General features: G+C 54.0%; 1 protein-coding gene across 1 annotated transcript in view; it reads right to left on the bottom strand.

Moving 5' to 3' along the window:
- Positions 1–2,168: 2,168 nt before the first annotated feature.
- The window catches only part of LOC119951736 (FH1/FH2 domain-containing protein 3-like), a 76,102-nt gene continuing 58,916 nt past the window's right edge, over positions 2,169–19,354 (bottom strand). Inside the window, exons 9-11 of the mRNA XM_038775046.1 lie at positions 18,382–18,556; positions 6,364–6,544; positions 2,169–2,435 (exon numbers count right to left, since the gene is read on the bottom strand). Coding sequence (XP_038630974.1) covers positions 2,407–2,435; positions 6,364–6,544; positions 18,382–18,556 — 385 coding nt within the window. The 3' untranslated portion in view covers positions 2,169–2,406. The remainder of the gene's footprint in view (positions 2,436–6,363; positions 6,545–18,381; positions 18,557–19,354) is intronic.

The raw sequence follows: 19,354 nt of genomic DNA, 5'->3' as shown, positions 1-19,354 counted from the left end.
CACCTCTCTCCCAGTTACAGTCAGACACCGGGCAGCCTGTTCCTATCGGAGGGGATTAACCCTCCCGCCTCCCTCCCAGTTACAGTCAGACACCGGGCAGCCTGTTCCTATCGGAGGGGATTAACCCTCCCACCTCTCTCCCAGTTACAGTCGGACACCGGGCAGCCTGTTCCTATCGGAGGGGATTAACCCTCTCACCCACCTCTCTCCCAGTTACAGTCAGACACCGGGCAGCCTGTTCCTATCGGAGGGGATTAACCCTCCCACCCACCTCTCTCCCAGTTACAGTCAGACACCGGGCAGCCTGTTCCTATCGGAGGGGAATAACCCTCCCACCCACCTCTCTCCCCAGTTACAGTCAGACACCGGGCAGCCTGTTCCTATCGGAGGGCATTAACCCTCTCACCCACCTCTCTCCCAGTTACAGTCAGACACCGGGCAGCCTGTTCCTATCGGAGGGGATTAACCCTCTCACCCACCTCTCTCCCAGTTACAGTCAGACACCGGGCAGCCTGTTCCTATCGGAGGGGATTAACCCTCTCACCCACCTCTCTCCCAGTTACAGTCAGACACCGGGCAGCCTGTTCCTATCGGAGGGGATTAACCCTCTCACCCACCTGTCTCCCAGTTACAGTCAGGCACCGGGCAGCCTGTTCCTGTCAGAGGGGATTAACCCTCTCACCCACCTCTCTCCCAGTTACAGTCAGACACCGGGCAGCCTGTTCCTATCGGAGGGGATTAACCCTCTCACCCGCCTCTCTCCCAGTTACAGTCGGACACCAGGCAGCCTGTTCCTAGCGGAGGGGATTAACCCTCCCTCCCACCTCTCTCCCAGTTACAGTCAGACGTCGGGCAGCCTGTTCCTATCGGAGGGGATTAACCCTCCCGCCTCTCTCCCAGTTACAGTCAGACACCGGGCAGCCTGTTCCTATCGGAGGGGATTAACCCTCTCACCCACCTCTCTCCCAGTTACAGTCAGACACCGGGCAGCCTGTTCCTATCGGAGGGGATTAACCCTCTCACCCGCCTCTCTCCCAGTTACAGTCAGACACCAGGCAGCCTGTTCCTATCGGAGGGGATTAACCCTCTCTCCCAGTTACAGTCAGACACCGGGCAGCCTGTTCCTATCGGAGGGGATTAACCCTCCCACCCACCTCTCTCCCAGTTACAGTCGGACACCGGGCAGCCTGTTCCTATCGGAGGGGATTAACCCTCCCACCCACCTCTCTCCCAGTTACAGTCAGACACCGGGCAGCCTGTTCCTATCGGAGGGGATTAACCCTCCCTCCCACCTCTCTCCCAGTTACAGTCAGACACCGTGCAGCCTGTTCCTATCGGAGGGGATTAACCCTCTCACCCACCTCTCTCCCAGTTACAGTCAGACACCGGGCAGCCTGTTCCTATCGGAGGGGATTATCCCTCTCACCCACCTCTCTCCCAGTTACAGTCAGACACCGGGCAGCCTGTTCCTATCGGAGGGGATTAACCCTCTCACCCACCTCTCTCCCAGTTACAGTCAGACACCAGGCAGCCTGTTCCTATCGGAGGGGATTAACCCTCTCACCCACCTCTCTCCCAGTTACAGTCAGACACCGGGCAGCCTGTTCCTATCGGAGGGGATTAACCCTCTCACCCACCTCTCTCCCAGTTACAGTCAGACACCGGGCAGCCTGTTCCTATCGGAGGGTATTAACCCTCTCGTGTTCTAGGTACAACTGACAGTGCTGTTTGGGAGCACGTCTCCCAGGTTTTGCCTGGCCGATATATTTCCCAGTCAGGATGGTGAGTGTGGGACTCGGAGGGGAACTTGCAGGTGGTGGAGTTCCCCATGTGTCTGCTGCCCCCTTGTCTCTATTTGGAGATGGTCATTGCAATGGCGCTAATCTGTATAACAGATCAAGAAATACCCACAATTCAGTAGTCTAGGGTCATCCGCAGCCCATTGGGCAGAGGGTAAGAATTGGGATAGGATGAGGCGGCAGAAGACCAAAGGAAGGCGATATGAGGGGGAGGGGAAGGGAGGAACTGTGGAGAGGATGAGTGGGTGCAGGGGGAATGAGGGTAACAGGAGCAGGCGACGTTAAGGACGACCCCCACCGAAGGAACGTGAGTGAAGAGGCTGGGATTTATCGTTTGAAAACAAAACACACAATGGCAGTGGTCACTCAGGTCGCTCGGAAATCTTTTTATTGGCAAATCGTTCGAACAGATCAGTCAGTGGTGGGACCCGGACCTGCGCTCACCAATAATAACGGCAAGGCGTAAACCGGGGAACATAAACGCCCATGAGGAAGCTGTGTCGCCGTGTGCGGATCCACATTTGATGCCCCATCTTGTCGCCTTGTGTGCCCTGGTTTCCGGAGCCATTCGCTCTTTGCCTTTTCCCCCAGGGGGGCGGGGGCCCAGTTACCAGGGGAACTTACTCTGGGCGAAACCTGCATTGGATCAAAAGTTCAGAATTTAGTCAAGCGGGAACAGGAGGAGGCCCATTCAGCCCCTTCTCCAGCCTGTTACACAGGGACAGGAGGAGGCCCATTCAGCCCCTTCTCCAGCCTGTTACACAGGAACAGGAGGAGGCCCATTCAGCCCCTTCTCCAGCCTGTTACACAGGAACAGGAGGCGACCCATTCAGCCCCTTCTCCAGCCTGTTACACAGGAACAGGAGGAGGCCCATTCAGCCCCTTCTCCAGCCTGTTACACAGGGACAGGAGGAGGCCCATTCAGCCCCTTCTCCAGCCTGTTACACAGGGACAGGAGGAGGCCCATTCAGCCCCTTCTCCAGCTGTTACACAGGGAACAGGAGGAGGCCCATTCAGCCCCTTCTCCAGCCTGTTACACAGGAACAGGAGGTGGCCCATTCAGCCCCTTCTCCAGCCTGTTACACAGGAACAGGAGGAGGTCCATTCAGCCCCTTCTCCAGTCTGTTACACAGGAACAGGAGGAGGCCCATTCAGCCCCTTCTCCAGCCTGTTACACAGGAACAGGAGGAGGCTCATTCAGCCCCTTCTCCAGCCTGTTACACAGGAACAGGAGGAGGCCCATTCAGCCTCTTCTCCAGCCTGTTACACAGGAACAGGAGGAGGCCCATTCAGCCCCTTCTCCAGCCTGTTACACAGGAACAGGAGGAGGCCCATTCAGCCCCTTCTCCAGCCTGTTACACAGGAACAGGAGGAGGTCCATTCAGCCCCTTCCCCAGCCTCTTACACAGGAACAGGAGGAGGCCCATTCAGTCCCTTCTCCAGCCTGTTACACAGGAACAGGAGGAGGTCCATTCAGCCCCTTCTCCAGCCTGTTACACAGGAACAGGAGGAGGCCCATTCAGCCCCTTCTCCAGTCTGTTACACAGGAACAGGAGGAGGCCCATTCAGCCCCTTCTCCAGCCTGTTACACAGGAACAGGAGGAGGCCCATTCAGCCCCTTCTCCAGCCTGTTACACAGGAACAGGAGGAGGCCCATTCAGCCCCTTCTCCAGCCAGTTACACAGGAACAGGAGGAGGCCCATTCAGCCCATTCTCCAGCCTGTTACACAGGAACAGGAGGAGGCCCATTCAGCCCCTTCTCCAGCCTGTTACACAGGAGCAGGAGGAGGCCCATTCAGCCCCTTCTCCAGGCTGTTACACCGGAACAGGAGGAGGCCCATTCAGCCCCTTCTCCAGCCTGTTACACAGGAACAGGAGGAGGCCCATTCAGCCCCTTCTCCAGGCTGTTACACCGGAACAGGAGGAGGCCCATTCAGCCCCTTCTCCAGCCTGTTACACAGGAACAGGTGGAGGCCCATTCAGCCCCTTCTCCAGCCTGTTACACAGGAACAGGAGGAGGCCCATTCAGCCCCTTCTCCAGCCTGTTACACAGGAACAGGAGGTTGCCCATTCAGCCCCTTCTCCAGCCTGTTACACAGGAACAAGAGGAGGCCTATTCAGCCCCTTCTCCAGCCTGTTACACAGGAACAAGAGGAGGCCCATTCAGCCCCTTCTCCAGCCTGTTACACAGGAACAGGAGGAGGCCCATTCAGCCCCTTCTCCAGCCTGTTACACAGGAACAGGAGGAGGGCCATTCAGCCCCTTCTACAGCCTGTTACACAGGAACAGGAGGAGGCCCATTCAGTCCCTTCTCCAGCCTGTTACACAGGAACAGGAGGAGGCCCATTCAGCCCCTTCTCCAGCCTGTTACACCGGAACAGGAGGAGGCCCATTCAGCCCCTTCTCCAGCCTGTTACACCGGAACAGGAGGAGGCCCATTCAGCCCCTTCTCCAGCCTGTTACACAGGAACAGAAGGAGGCCCATTCAGCCCCTTCTCCAGCCTGTTACACAGGAACAGGAGGAGGCCCATTCAGCCCCTTCTCCAGCCTGTTACACAGGAACAGAAGGAGGCCCATTCATCCCCTTCTCCAGCCTGTTACACAGGAACAGGAGGAGGCCCATTCAGCCCCTTCTCCAGCCTGTTACACAGGAACAGGGTGTCAGGCCATTCAGCCTGCGAGTTAATTCCTAGTCCCTGGTAAGTGGGCATCACACATCAAACCCCGCCATCCTAAAGGCTCCCTGAACAAAGGGCCCCCTGCCCATTTAATAACCCTGCCCACAGTCCTTTCCCGGGGCCCTGATTTTGTTGATATCCTGAGATACCTGTTCTGATTACCGTACCCTTTGCCAGCACCCTGGAACTGTTTGTTTTTCTCATCTTTCACTGAACGTGGGCCTGATCGGTAGGGTCCCAGCCTTTCAGCATTTCTCCTCCATCGCTAATTTTCCCCTTGAATTGAGTGTGGGCTCACTCAGCCATTTCAGGGAGGGGACAGTTCAAAGTGACCCACATTAATGTGCGGGGGCAGGTCTCTGGAGTCTGGTGCAGGCTATGCAAGGCTGGTGGATTTCCTCTTCCCATCAGTGTGAACCAGATGGGTTTTTAATGACAATCGATCATAGTAAGGGTCATCATTACTGAGATTAGCGCTCTGTAGTCCAGATTGTATTATCTGAACTTGAATTCCAACAACTCCCATGTCAGAGCATTGTTCACTGGATTAAGGGGCACCTTGACAAATACATGAATAGGATGGGAATCGAGGGATAGGGACCCCAGAATTGTAGATTTTAGTTTAGATGGGCAGCATGGTCGGCACAGGCTTGGAGGGCCGAAGGGCCTGTTCCTGTGCTGTACTTCTCTTTGTTCTTTGATTGATTCCAGGGATGAAGGACTGTCCAAGAAGAATGAAGACAGTTTTGGTCCTTTGAGTTCAGAAGAATGAGAGGAGACCTAATTGAGGTCTATAAGATGCTAAAGGGGGACTGATTGGGTAGAGCAGATTTTCCCCCTGTTGGACATTCTTGAATGAGAGGACATAGTTTCAGGCTAAAGGGGCGGGGGGGGTGGGCACGTTTAAAACAGAAATGAAGAGGAATGACGACTCAAAGTCGTACCCTGGGGCAGCACGGTAGCCTTGTGGATAGCACAATCGCTTCACAGCTCCAGGGTCCCAGGTTCGATTCCGGCTTGGGTCACTGTCTGTGCGGAGTCTGCACATCCTCCCCGTGTGTGCGTGGGTTTACTCCGGGTGCTCCGGTTTCCTCCCACAGTCCAAAGATGTGTAGGTTAGGTGGATTGGCCATGATAAATTGCCCTTAGTGTCCAAAATTGCCCTTAGTGTTGGGTGGGGTCACTGGGTAATGGGGATAGGGTGGAGGTGTTGACCTTGGATAGGGGGTAGGGTGCTCTTTCCAAGAGCTGGTGCAGACTCGATGGGCCGAATGGCCTCCTGCACTGTAAATTCTATGTAAAGTGTGAATCTGTGGCATTCTCTACCGCAGAGAGCGGTGGACACCTGAACAAGTTCGAGTAGCAGAATGAAGGGTTATGGAAGGTTATAATTATAATCTTTACTGTCACAAGTAGGCTGACATTAACTCTGCAATGAAGTTACTGTGAGAATCCCCCAGTCGCCACATTCCGGCGCCTGTCCGGGTCACAGAGGGAGAATTCAGAATGTCCAAATCACCCAACAGCACGTCTTTCAGGACTTGTGGGAGGAAACCGGAGCACCCGGAGGAAACCCACGCAGACACGGGGAGAACGTGCAGACTCCGCACAGACAGTGACCCAAGCCAGGGATTGACCCTGGAACCCTGGGGCTGTGAAGCAACAGTGCTAACCACTGTGCTGCCCACATGGCGATGAGGCCATGCTGAGATCTGCCATGATCATTAATGAATGGTGGACCAAGCTCGAGGGGCTGAATGGCCTTCCCCTGCTCACTGTTCCTATGTTCTTATCAGCCTGCGACCAATGGTTTACCAGCGCAGTGGCATGAACATTTACGCCACCACCTGCCGCTAATTCCGATCCCGATGACCCTGCCCCCTTACCCGTGCTCTCCACTTTCTTGCTCCTCGACCGGGGCAGGCTGGAGTCGTACTTCCGAGTCCTCTCCGGCGTGTTCAGGATCTCCGTCATGTGCTCATGCTGCCGGCTTACCTCGGGATACATACTCCGGATCACCGTGGCGATGTTCAGAGGGGAATCGGTGCATGAGGCCTGCACACATTCCTAGGAATAACGGCAGCGGAGATGCCAGGAGAGCAAAGGGGGTTACTGTCAGAGCAGCAGTGTGATGGCAACTACACTGTCCCCATCAAACAGTCCCAGGACAGGTACAGCACGGGGTTAGATACAGAGTAAAGCTCCCTCTACACTGTCCCCATCAAACACTCCCAGGACAGGTACAGCACGGGGTTAGATACAGAGGAAAGCTCCCTTTACACTGTCCCCATCAAACACTCCCAGGACAGGTACAGCACGGGCTTAGATACAGAGTAAAGCTCCCTCTACACTGTCCCCATCAAACACTCCCAGGACAGGGACAGCACGGGTTAGATACAGAGTAAAGCTCCCTCTACACTGTCCCCATCAAACACTCCCAGGACAGGAACAGCACAGGGTTAGATACAGAGTAAAGCTCCCTCTACACTATCCCCATCAAACACTCCCAGGACAGGTACAGCACGGGGTTAGATACAGAGTAAAGCTCCCTCTACACTGTCCCCTTCAAACACTCCCAGGACAGGTACAGCACGGGGTTAGATACAGAGTAAAGCTCCCTCTACACTGTCCCTATCAAACACTCCCAGGACAGGTACAGCACGGGGTTAGATACAGAGTAAAGCTCCCTCTACACTGTCCCCATCAAACATTCCCAGGACAGGTGCAGCATGGGGTTAGATACAGAGTAAAGCTCCCTCTACACTGTCCCCATCAAACACTCCCAGGACAGGTACAGCACGGGGTTAGATACAGAGTAAAGCTCCCTCTACACTGTCCCCATCAAACACTCCTAGGACAGGTACAGCACGGGGTTAGATACAGAGTAAAGCTCCCTCTACACTGTCCCCATCAAACACTCCCAGGACAGGTACAGCACGGGGTTAGATACAGAGTAAAGCTCCCTCTACACTGTCCCCATCAAACACTCCTAGGACAGGTACAGCACGGGGTTAGATACAGAGTAAAGCTCCCTCTACACTGTCCCCATCAAACACTCCCAGGACAGGTACAGCACGGGGTTAGATACAGAGTAAAGCTCCCTCTACACTGTCCCCATCAAACACTCCCAGGACAGGTACAGCACGGGGTTAGATACAGAGTAAAGCTCCCTCTACACTGTCCCCATCAAACATTCCCAGGACAGGTACAGCCCGGGGTTAGATACAGAGTAAAGCTCCCTCTACATTGTCCCCATCAAACACTCCCAGGACAGGGACAGCACGGGGTTAGATACAGAGTAAAGCTCCCTCTACACTGTCCCCATCAAACACTCCCAGGACAGGTACAGCACGGGGTTAGATACAGAGTAAAGCTCCCTCTACACTGTCCCCATCAAACACTCCCAGGACAGGTACAGCACGGGGTTAGATACAGAGTAAAGCTCCATCTACACTGTCTCCATCAAACACTCCCAGGACAGGTACAGCACGGGGTTAGATACAGAGTAAAGCTCCCTCTACACTGTCCCCATCAAACACTCCCAGGACAGGGACAGAACGGGGTTAGATACAGAGTAAAGCTCCCTCTGCACTGTCCCCATCAAACACTCCCAGGACAGGTACAGCACGGGGTTAGATACAGAGTAAAGCTCCCTCTGCACTGTCCCCATGAAACACTCCCAGGACAGGTACAGCACGGGGTTAGATACAGAGTAAAGCTCCCTCTACACTGTCCCCATCAAACACTCCCAGGACAGGTGCAGCATGGGGTTAGATACAGAGTAAAGCTCCCTCTACACTGTCCCCATCAAACACTCCCAGGACAGGTACAGCACGGGGTTAGATACAGAGTAAAGCTCCCTCTACACTGTCCCCATCAAACACTCCCAGGACAGGTACAGCACGGGGTTAGATACAGAGTAAAGCTCCCTCTACACTGTCCCCATCAAACACTCCTAGGACAGGTACAGCACGGGGTTAGATACAGAGTAAAGCTCCCTCTACACTGTCCCCATCAAACACTCCCAGGACAGGTACAGCACGGGGTTAGATACAGAGTAAAGCTCCCTCTACACTGTCCCCATCAAACACTCCTAGGACAGGTACAGCACGGGGTTAGATACAGAGTAAAGCTCCCTCTACACTGTCCCCATCAAACACTCCCAGGACAGGTACAGCACGGGGTTAGATACAGAGTAAAGCTCCCTCTACACTGTCCCCATCAAACACTCCCAGGACAGGTACAGCACGGGGTTAGATACAGAGTAAAGCTCCCTCTACACTGTCCCCATCAAACATTCCCAGGACAGGTACAGCCCGGGGTTAGATACAGAGTAAAGCTCCCTCTACATTGTCCCCATCAAACACTCCCAGGACAGGGACAGCACGGGGTTAGATACAGAGTAAAGCTCCCTCTACACTGTCCCCATCAAACACTCCCAGGACAGGTACAGCACGGGGTTAGATACAGAGTAAAGCTCCCTCTACACTGTCCCCATCAAACCCTCCCAGGACAGGTACAGCACGGGGTTAGATACAGAGTAAAGCTCCCTCTACACTGTCCCCATCAAACACTCCCAGGACAGGTACAGCACGGGGTTAGATACAGAGTAAAGCTCCCTCTACACTGTCCCCATCAAACACTCCCAGGACAGGTACAGCACGGGGTTAGATACAGAGTAAAGCTCCATCTACACTGTCCCCATCAAACACTCCCAGGACAGGTACAGCACGGGGTTAGATACAGAGTAAAGCTCCCTCTACACTGTCCCCATCAAACACTCCCAGGACAGGGACAGCACGGGGTTAGATACAGAGTAAAGCTCCCTCTGCACTGTCCCCATCAAACACTCCCAGGACAGGTACAGCACGGGGTTAGATACAGAGTAAAGCTCCCTCTGCACTGTCCCCATGAAACACTCCCAGGACAGGTACAGCACGGGGTTAGATACAGAGTAAAGCTCCCTCTGCACTGTCCCCATCAAACACTCCCAGGACAGGTACAGCACGGGGTTAGATACAGAGTAAAGCTCCCTCTACACTGTCCCCATCAAACACTCCCAGGGCAGGTACAGCACGGGGTTAGATACAGAGTAAAGCTCCCTCTACACTGTCCCCATCAAACACTCCCAGGACAGGTACAGCATGGGGTTAGATACAGAGTAAAGCTCCCTCGACACTGCCCCCATCAAACACTCCCAGGACAGGTACAGCACAGGGTTAGATACAGAGTAAAGCTCCCTCTACACTGTCCCCATCAAACACTCCCAGGACAGGTACAGCACGGGGTTAGATACAGAGTAAAGCTCCCTCTACACTGTCCCCATCAAACACTCCCAGGACAGGTACAGCACGGGGTTAGATACAGAGTAAAGCTCCCTCTACACTGTCCCCATCAAACACTGCCAGGACAGGTACAGCACGGGGTAAGATACAGAGTAAAGCTCCCTCTACACTGTCCCCATCAAACACTCCCAGGACAGGTACAGCACGGGGTTAGATACAGAGTAAAGCTCCCTCTACACTGTCCCCATCAAACACTCCCAGGACAGGTACAGCACGGGGTTAAATACAGAGTGAAGCTCCCACTACACTGTCCCCATCAAATACTCCCAGGACAGGTACAGCACGGGGTTAGATACAGAGTAAAGCTCCCTCTACACTGTCTCCATCAAACACTCCCAGGACAGGTACAGCACGGGGTTAGATACAGAGTAAAGCTCCCTCTACACTGTCCCCATCAAACACTCCCAGGACAGGTACAGCACAGGGTTAGATACAGAGTAAAGCTCCCTCTACACTGTCCCCATCAAACACTGCCAGGACAGGTACAGCACGGGATAAGATACAGAGTAAAGCTCCCTCTACACTGTCCCCATCAAACACTCCCAGGACAGGTACAGCACGGGGTTAGATACAGAGTAAAGCTCCCTCTACACTGTCCCCATGAAACACTCCCAGGACAGGTACAGCACGGGGTTAAATACAGAGTGAAGCTCCCACTACACTGTCCACATCAAATACTCCCAGGACAGGTACAGCACGGGGTTAGATACAGAGTAAAGCTCCCTCTACACTGTCTCCATCAAACACTCCCAGGACAGGTACAGCACGGGGTTAGATACAGAGTAAAGCTCCTTCGACACTGTCCCCATCAAACACTCCCAGGACTGGTACAGCAGGGGGTTAGATACAGAGTAAAGCTCCCTCTGCACTGTCCTCATCAAACACTCCCAGGACAGGTACAGCACGGGGTTAGATACAGAGTAAAGCTCTCTCTACACTGTCCCCATCAAACACTCCCAGGACAGGTACAGCACGGGTTTAGATACAGAGTAAAGCTCCCTCTACACTGTCCCCATCAAACACTCCCAGGACAGGTACAGCACGGGGTTAGATACAGAGTAAAGCTCCCTCTACACTGTCCCCATCAAACACTCCCAGGACAGGGACAGCACGGGGTTAGATACAGAGTAAAGCTCCCTCTACACTGTCCCCATCAAACACTCCCAGGACAGGTACAGCACGGGGTTAGATACAGAGTAAAGCTCTCTCTACACTGTCCCCATCAAACACTCCCAGGACAGGGACAGCACGGGGTTAGATACAGAGTAAAGCTCCCACTACACTGTCCCCATCAAATACTCCCAGGACAGGTACAGCACGGGGTTAGATACAGAGTAAAGCTCCCTCTACACTGTCTCCATCAAACACTCCCAGGACAGGTACAGCACGGGGTTAGATATAGAGTAAAGCTCCCTCTACACTCCTTGGACAGGTACAGCACAGGCTTAGGTACAGAGTAAAGCTCCCTCTACACTGTCCCCATCAAACACTCCCAGGACAGGTACAGCCCGGGGTTAGTTTTATCTTCTAAATTTATTGTATGTTCCCCCCAGTTTTGGCCTTCCCAGTTAACATTCCCCTGACCACACAGGTTCCATTCTATTTTCTCCCCTTCTCAAATTCTGTTCAGTTGTTATTTCTCTCTTCCTGTCCCTCTCTCTCTCCCTGTCCCTCTGTCTCTCTCTCTCTCTCTCTTGCTCTCTGTCCCTCTCTCTTGCTCTCTGTCCCTCTCTCGCTCTCCGTCCCACTCTCCCTCCGACAGTCTCTATGTGATGCGACCATCAATTCACGCGAAACAGTGTGGAGATGTAAACTGGCTTTAATCGACTAGAACAGTGCCTGCCTGCGACTGGTCTGCTACTGAGAGCCGCCTACAGGGCAGCTGCTCTTTATACCTCCCCTCAAGGGGCGGAGTCTGTGGCGGAGCCCACAAGTGCAGCAACATGATACATTCCAGGTAATACCTTCCAACGGTCCATAGGTGGAGCCCTCATGGGCAACAGAGTGATACAGTGACGTGCATGGTGAATGGTTACTGCAATATGTTCACCACATTCACCCCCGATTAAAAATGGAAGTCCGACAGGGATGAAGGGTTCAGCCTGTCCGGCGCCCGGTTGGTGCGCTGTGATCGCCGGAGCTCTGGTATCGCAGCTGGCCCGGGTGTCGAACCTGTCTGTGCGGGCATGGGTAGTGAAGTCGCCGGTGTGGGTACAGATGCGGACTCCGGGAGCGTGTCTTCTGGAGCTTCGTTCCTGTGGGTCGGTGAAGGGGAAATGGCAGGCGGGAGGGGTGCCATGTTGGGGCGGGGGTGCTGGTCAGCGTAGGTTGGGGGGTAGGTTGGGGTGGCGGTGGTAGGGGAACCTGTGGGCGATAGGTCCCGGAGGGAAACCGTAACCTGTCGGCCATCGGGGTGTTTGATGTATGCATACTGGGGGTTGGTGTGTAGGAGCTGGACCCTCTTGACCAGGTGGTCGGATTTATGGCTCCTGACGTGTTTGCAGAGAGGGACAGGCCCCGGTGTCTTCAGCCAGGACGGAAGCAAGGCCCCAGAGGTGGATTTCCTGGGGAAAACAAACATGCGGTCATGAGGGGTCTCGTTTGTGGCCGTGCCAAGGAGGGACCTAATAGAATGGAGCGCGTCAGGGAGGACCTCCTACCAGTGGGAGACCAGGAGTTTCCTGGACCGTAGGGCCAGGAGGACGGTCTTCCAGAACGTCGCGTTCTCCCTCTCCACCTGCCCGTTTCCCCGGGGGTTATAACTGGTAGTCCTGCTCGAGGTAATGCCTTTGCTGAGCAGGTACTGATGCAGTTCGTTGTTCATGAACGATGAGCCCCGGTTACTGTGAACATACGTGGGGAAGCCAAACAGGGTGAAGACACTATGTAGGGCTTTAATGACGGTGGCCGGGGTCACGTCGGGGCAAGGGATTGCAAAGGGGAAGCGTGAGAACTCAATGACGTTGAGGAAATTTGTATTGTGGTTGGTGTAGGGGAGGGGCCCTTTGAAATCGATACTGAGGCGCTCAAAGGGCCGGGATGCCTTTACCAGGGGGCCTTATCCGGTCGATAGAAGTGCGGCTTACACTCCACGCAGATCGGGCAGTCCCTGGTCATGGCTCTGACCTCTTCGGTGGAGTAGGGCAGGTTGCGGGCCTTGATGTAGTGGATAAGCCTGGTGACCCCCGGGTGGCAGAGGTCATCGTGGATGGCCCGGAGTGGGTCGCTGGCGCATGTGCCGCGGGCCAGGGCATCTGGGGGCTTGTTGAGCTTCCCAGGGCGATATATGTATCGTAATTATAGGTGGTGAGTTCAATCCTCCACCTCAAGATCTTATCATTCTTGATTTTGCCCTGCTGCATATTATTGAACATGAAGGCTACCGATCGTTTGTCGGTGACGTGGGTAAACCTACCAGCGAGGTAGTGCCTCCAGTGTCGCACGGTTTCCAAGGTGGCTTGGGCTTCTTTTTCGACCGAGGAGTGTCGAATTTCAGAGGCGGTGAGGGTGCGTGAAAAAAATGCTACTGGCCTGCCCGCCTGATTGAGGGTAGTGGCGAGGGCGACCTCTGATGCGTCGCTCTCCACCTGGAAGGGGACGGACTCGTCCACCGCGTGCATTGCGGCTTTGGCGATGTCCGCCTTGATGCAGCGAAGGCCTGGCGGGCCTCAGCCACCAGTGGGAAGATGGTGGCTTTGATTAGTGGGCGGGCTTTGTCCGCATAGTTGGGGACCCACTGTGCATAATAGGAAAAGAACCCGAGGCACCTTTTCAGGGCCTTGGGGAAGGGGGAGTTGCATACGGTCGGGGTCGGGTCCTAGAACCCCATTTTCCACGACGTAGCCGAGGATGGCTAGTCTGGTTGTGCGGAAAACGCATTTCTCCTTGTAAGTGAGGTTAAAGGTTTGGGCGGTTTGGAGAAATCTCTGGAGGTTGGCATCGTGGTCCTGCTGATCATGGCCGCAGATGGTGACGTTGTCCAAGTACGGAAATGTGGCCCGCAGCCCGTACTGGTCCATCATTCGGTCCATGGTTCTTTGAAAAACCGAGACCCCGTTTGTGATGCCGAAGGGGACCCAGAGGAAGTGGAAGAGGCGGCCGTCTGCCTCAAAGGCCGTGTAGTGGCGGTCCTTCGGGTGGATTGGGAGCTGGTGGTACGCAGACTTCAGATCCACCGTGGAGAAGATGCGGTAGTGCGCGATCTGATTAACCATGTCCGCTATCCAGGGAAGGGGGTACGCATCGAGGTGCGTGTACCGGTTTGTGGTTTGGCTGCAGTCTAAAGCCATCCGGTTCTTTTCCCCGGTCCTGGCGACCACCGCCTGAGCTCTCCAGGGGCTATTACTGGCCTCGATGATCCCTTCCCGCAAGAGTAGCTGGACCTCGGACCTGATAAAAGTCCTGTCCTGGATACTGTACCGCTTGCTTCTGGTGGCGATTGGCTTACAATCGGCGATGGGATTTGCGAAGAGCAGGGGGGGGGGTCGACTTTTAGTGTCACGAGGCTACATATGGTGAGTGGGGGTAGGGGCCCGCCGAATTTCAGGGTTAGGCTCCTGAGGTTGCACTGGAAGTCCAGTCCCAACAGGAGAGGAGCGCACAGGTGTGGGAGCACATTCGGCTTAAAATCGGAGAACTCGGCACCCTGTATTGCTAGGGTTGCGGTAGTGCACCCCGGGACCTGCACCAAGTGCGACCCAGAAGCGAGGGAGATGGTTTGGTGCGCCTGGAAGATTGGGAGTGAGCAGCGTCTTACCATATCTGGATGAATAAAGCTCTCCGTGCTCCCGGAGTCAAACAGGCAAGGTGTTTAGTGTCCATTTACCCGGACAGTCATAGAACATACAACATACAACATAGAACGATGCAGCGCAGTACAGGCCCTTCGGCCCACGATGTTGCACCGACATGGGAAGTCAAAAACTAAAGGCCATCTAACCTACACTGCCATTATCATCCATATGCTTATCCAATAAACTTTTAAATGCCCTCAATGTTGGCGAGTTCACTACTGTTGCAGGTAGGGCATTCCACGGCCTCACCACTCTTTGCATAAAAAACACACCTCTGACGTCTGTCCTATATCTATTACCCCTCAATTTAAGGCTATGTCCCCTCGTGCTAGCCACCTCCATCCGCGGGAGAAGGCTCTCGCTGTCCACCCTATCTAACCCTCTGATCATTTTGTATGCCTCTATTAAGTCACCTCTTAACCTTCTCTCTAACAAAAACAACCTCAAGTCCATCAGCCTTTCCTCATAAGATTTTCCCTCCATACCAGGCAACATCCTGGTAAATCTCCTCTGCACCCGTTCCAAAGCTTCCACGTCCTTCCTATAATGAGGCGACCAGAACTGTACGCAATACTCCAAACGCGGCCGTACCAGAGTTTTGTACAGCTGCAACATAACCTCATGGCTCCGGAACTCAATCCCTCTACCAATAAAGGCCATCACACCATAGGCCTTCTTCACAACCCTATCAACCTGGGTGGCAACTTTCAGGGATCTATGTACATGGACACCGAGATCCCTCTGCTCATCCACACTGCTAAGAATTTTACCATTAGCCAAATATTCCGCATTCCTGTTATTCTTTCCAAAGTGAATCACCTCACACTTCTCTACATTAAACTCCATTTGCCACCTCTCAGCCCAGCTCTGCAGCTTATCGATGTCCCTCTGTAACCGGCAACATCCTTCCACACTGTCTACAACTCCACCGACTTTAGTGTCGTCAGCAAATTTACTCACCCAACCTTCTGTGCCCTCCTCTAGGTCATTTATAAAAATGACAAACAGCAACGGCCCCAGAACAGATCCTTGTGGTACGCCACTCGTAACTGAACTCCATTCTGAACATTTGCCATCAACCACCACCCTCTGTCTTCTTTCAACTAGCCAATTTCTGATCCACATCTCTAAATCACCCTCAATCCCCAGCCTCCGTATTTTCTGCAATAGGTGACCGTGGGGAACCTTATCAAACGCTTTACTGAAATCCATATACACCACATCAACTGCTCTACCCTCGTCTACCTGTTCAGTCACCTTCTCAAAGAACTCAATAAGGTTTGTGAGGCATGACCTACCCTTCACAAAACCATGCTGACTATCCCTAATCATATTATTCCTATCTAGATGATTATAAATCGTATCTCTTATAATCCTCTCCAAGACTTTACCCACCACAGACGTGAGGCTCACCGGCCTATAGTTACCGGGGTTATCTCTACTCCCCTTCTTGAACAAAGGGACCACATTTGCTATCCTCCAGTCCTCTGGCACTATTCCTGTAGCCAATGATGACCTAAAAATCAAAGCCAAAGGCTCAGCAATCTCTTCCCTGGCTTCCCAGAGAATCCTAGGATAATGGAACTCCTGAGGTGTTTCGGTCGTGACTGGTCCAGGGTGACCGCGCCGAATTGCGGGTAGCCGGCGTGGTCAGAGGTGCTGGGGTGGTCCCAAGATGGCTGCCCCCGTCGGTCGCACATGTTGGGTGGCGTTGCAGGTGGCGGCCAATATGGCCACCCCCATGAATCGCACGTGTCGGGCGGCGTGTGCGAGGATGGCCAAGATGGCGGCCCCCGTGAGTCGCAGACGTTGTGCAGGCTTGAAGATGGCCGTCCCCACAGACAACACGAGGCCGATGACGCGTTCCGGGGGGGCGCAGCCGGCAGGCAAGCTGCTACTCTGCGGGCCTGTGAGCCTGAGGGTCGGGCCTGCGATTTTGAGGGTTTGGACCTGGCCAGGCAAACCGTCGCAAAATGTCGTTTTTTCCCCGAAGTCGCTGCAGTTCGCGTTCCGGGCCGGGCAGCGCTGCCTGGTGTGTTGGGACTGGCCACAGAAATAGCAGGGTAGCCCCCCCCCCGTGTTGGGCGGACAGCCGCACGGCACAGGCCTGGGGTATTCTTTGGGTCAGGGGTCCACGAGAGGGTCGCGTGGTCAGACGGGAACGCGTTGAGGCTTTGGAACGCTACTTCTAGAGAGGAGGCTAGCTTTACCGTCTCTCCCAGGTCCAGGGCCCTTCTCGAGTAGACGCTGTCTCACGTAGTGGGACCTGACTCCAGCCACGTAGGCGCCCCGGACAGCGAGGTCCATATGTTGAGTGGCCGTAACCAGCCTGGTAGTTGCAACTTCGCGCAAGGACTTAGAGGTCGGGTAGCTACTCCTCCAGCGATTCCGCGGTGCATTGGCGGCGAGTAGTGAGGAGATGCCGCGCGTACACCTCATTCACGGGTCTTATGTTTCGGCACTTCAGCATTGCGAGAGCGTCTGCGTAAGTGGAGGCTTCCTCGAGTTGTACAGAGATTCGATGGCTCACCCGGGCATGGAGGAGGCTCAGCTTCTGATCGTCGGAGACGGAAGTCGAGGAGGAGGCGGTGAGGTAGGTCTCGAAACATCGGAGCCAGTGCGAAAAAATCCCTTTGGCCTCCGGGGCCTGTGGGTCGAGTTCCAGTCGGTCAGGTTTGAGGGCCGATTCCATAGCGATGTTGTAGTCGATTAAATTGATGCGACCATCAATTCAGGTGAAACAGAGTGTAGATGTAAACTGTGGCTTTAATCGACTAGAACAGTGCCTGCCTGCGACTGGTCTGTTAGTGAGAGCCGCCTACAGGGCAGCTGCTCTTTATACCTCCCCTCAAGGGGCGGAGCCAGGGGCAGAGCCCACAAAGGCACCAATATGATACATCACAGGTAATACCTTACAATGGTCCATAGGTGGAGCCCTCACGGTCAACAGCCTGATACAGTGACATACATGGTGAATGGTTACTGCAACACATTCACCACACTATCACTCTCGCCTGTTGCTCTGTCTGTCTCACTCGCATGTCTATCTCTGACTGACTCTGACCGTCTGGCACTATTTCTCCCTCTTTTTCCTTCTCTCCATCTGTTAATTTATGTCTCTCTCTCGCCCTCTCTGCTTCTCTCTCAGTCCCTTTTTCACTCTGTCCCACTCCATGTCTCTCTCTGTCCATTTCTACCTAACTCTCCATCCATTACCTGCCTCTGTTTTTCTGTCTCTTGCTCTGTTTTCTCCCTCTCACGCCCCCTCCTCCCGGTTCGGTCCATCTCCATTTTTGTCTCTTTCTCTGACTTTGTCTCTTTATCTGTCTGATTCGACCATCAATTCACACGAGACGATTAGTGGAAGTGAACAGTGGTTTTAATCAGCTAGATCTGTGCCTGCCTGTGACTGCTCTGTACTGAGTGCCGCCTACAGGCTGCAGATCTATATACCACCCCCGAGGGGGCGGAGCCACAGGCGGAGCCCACAGGGGCATCAACATAATACAACACAATACAGTGGTGAATTGTAGTAGCAATACGTTCACCACACTGCCATTCTGTCTCTTTCTCTCTCTCTCTCTCTGCGTCTTACTTTCTCATTCTGTTTCTCGGTCAGTCTCGGCTTCCATTTCTTTGTCTTTTCTCACTTTCACTCTCTTTCTCCGTTCCCCTCTCCTACAGTAATTCCTACTCCACCCAGCATCCTGCCTGCTCACCACCCACCTACCCACGCACACACACGCACACCGACATGGTGACTGACCTCTCGCTGCAGTCTCTCCTGCTCTCTGTCCTGCTTTTCCTTCTGCTGCAGGATCTGGGCTCGGGTTGTGTGATACTCCAGGGCGAAGCCGCTGATAAGCTTGCAGAACTTGCCGACGGTCATCTTGCGGATGCAGGAGCTCGGATAGCCGAAGTATAGGAGGAAGGAATGGAACCTGCAAGGGGAAAATCGCGTGAATGGCCACCCACCTTAATCGACTCTCCGAGGTTTCGCCCAGGGTGGATGGACCCGGGGTCAAAACCAGCCTGCAGCCTGTCCGCATATTGAAAATTGCTTTGTGCGTTCTGTCAACATGTACCAGCAGAGGGAGTCTGCTCGGAAGAAATAACATGCTCCAAGTTCAATTGCTCATTCATAGATTTCATAGAATTTACAGTGCAGAAGGAGGCCATTTGGCCCATCGAGTCTGTACCAGCTCCTGGAAAGAGCACCCCACCGAAGGTTAACACCTCCACCCTATCCCCATAACCCAGTAACCCCACCCAACACTAACGCCAATTTTGGACACTAAGGGCAATTTGTCGCGGCCAATCCACCTAACCTGCACATCTTTGGACTGTGGGAGGAAACCGGAGCACCCGGAGGAAACCCACGCAGACACGGGGAGGATGTGCAGACTCCGCACAGACAGTGACCCAAGCCGGAATCGAACCTGGGACCCTGGAGCTGTGAAGCGATTGTGCTATCCACAATGCTACCGTGCTTTGTTCCGATTTTAAATGGCTGAACAAATAAGGATGAACATATGAATTCTGAGCAGCAGTTGACCACTCAGTCCCTAAAGCCTGCTCCACTGTTCGATAAGATCACGGCTGATCTGATAAGCTTTCCTAATTACTTGCTCTACCAGCGTGCTAACATTTTGTGATTCATGCACGAGGACACCCAGATCTATCGTCACCTCAGAGCTCTGCAATCTCTCACCATTTCGATAACAAGCTTTTTTTTAAAT

Source organism: Scyliorhinus canicula, chromosome 17 (genome assembly GCF_902713615.1).
Source record: "Scyliorhinus canicula chromosome 17, sScyCan1.1, whole genome shotgun sequence".
In the NCBI taxonomy this organism is placed as follows: domain Eukaryota; kingdom Metazoa; phylum Chordata; class Chondrichthyes; order Carcharhiniformes; family Scyliorhinidae; genus Scyliorhinus; species Scyliorhinus canicula.
The sequence above is the reverse complement of the archived record's forward strand: the minus strand, read 5'-3'. Positions and strand labels throughout refer to the sequence as shown.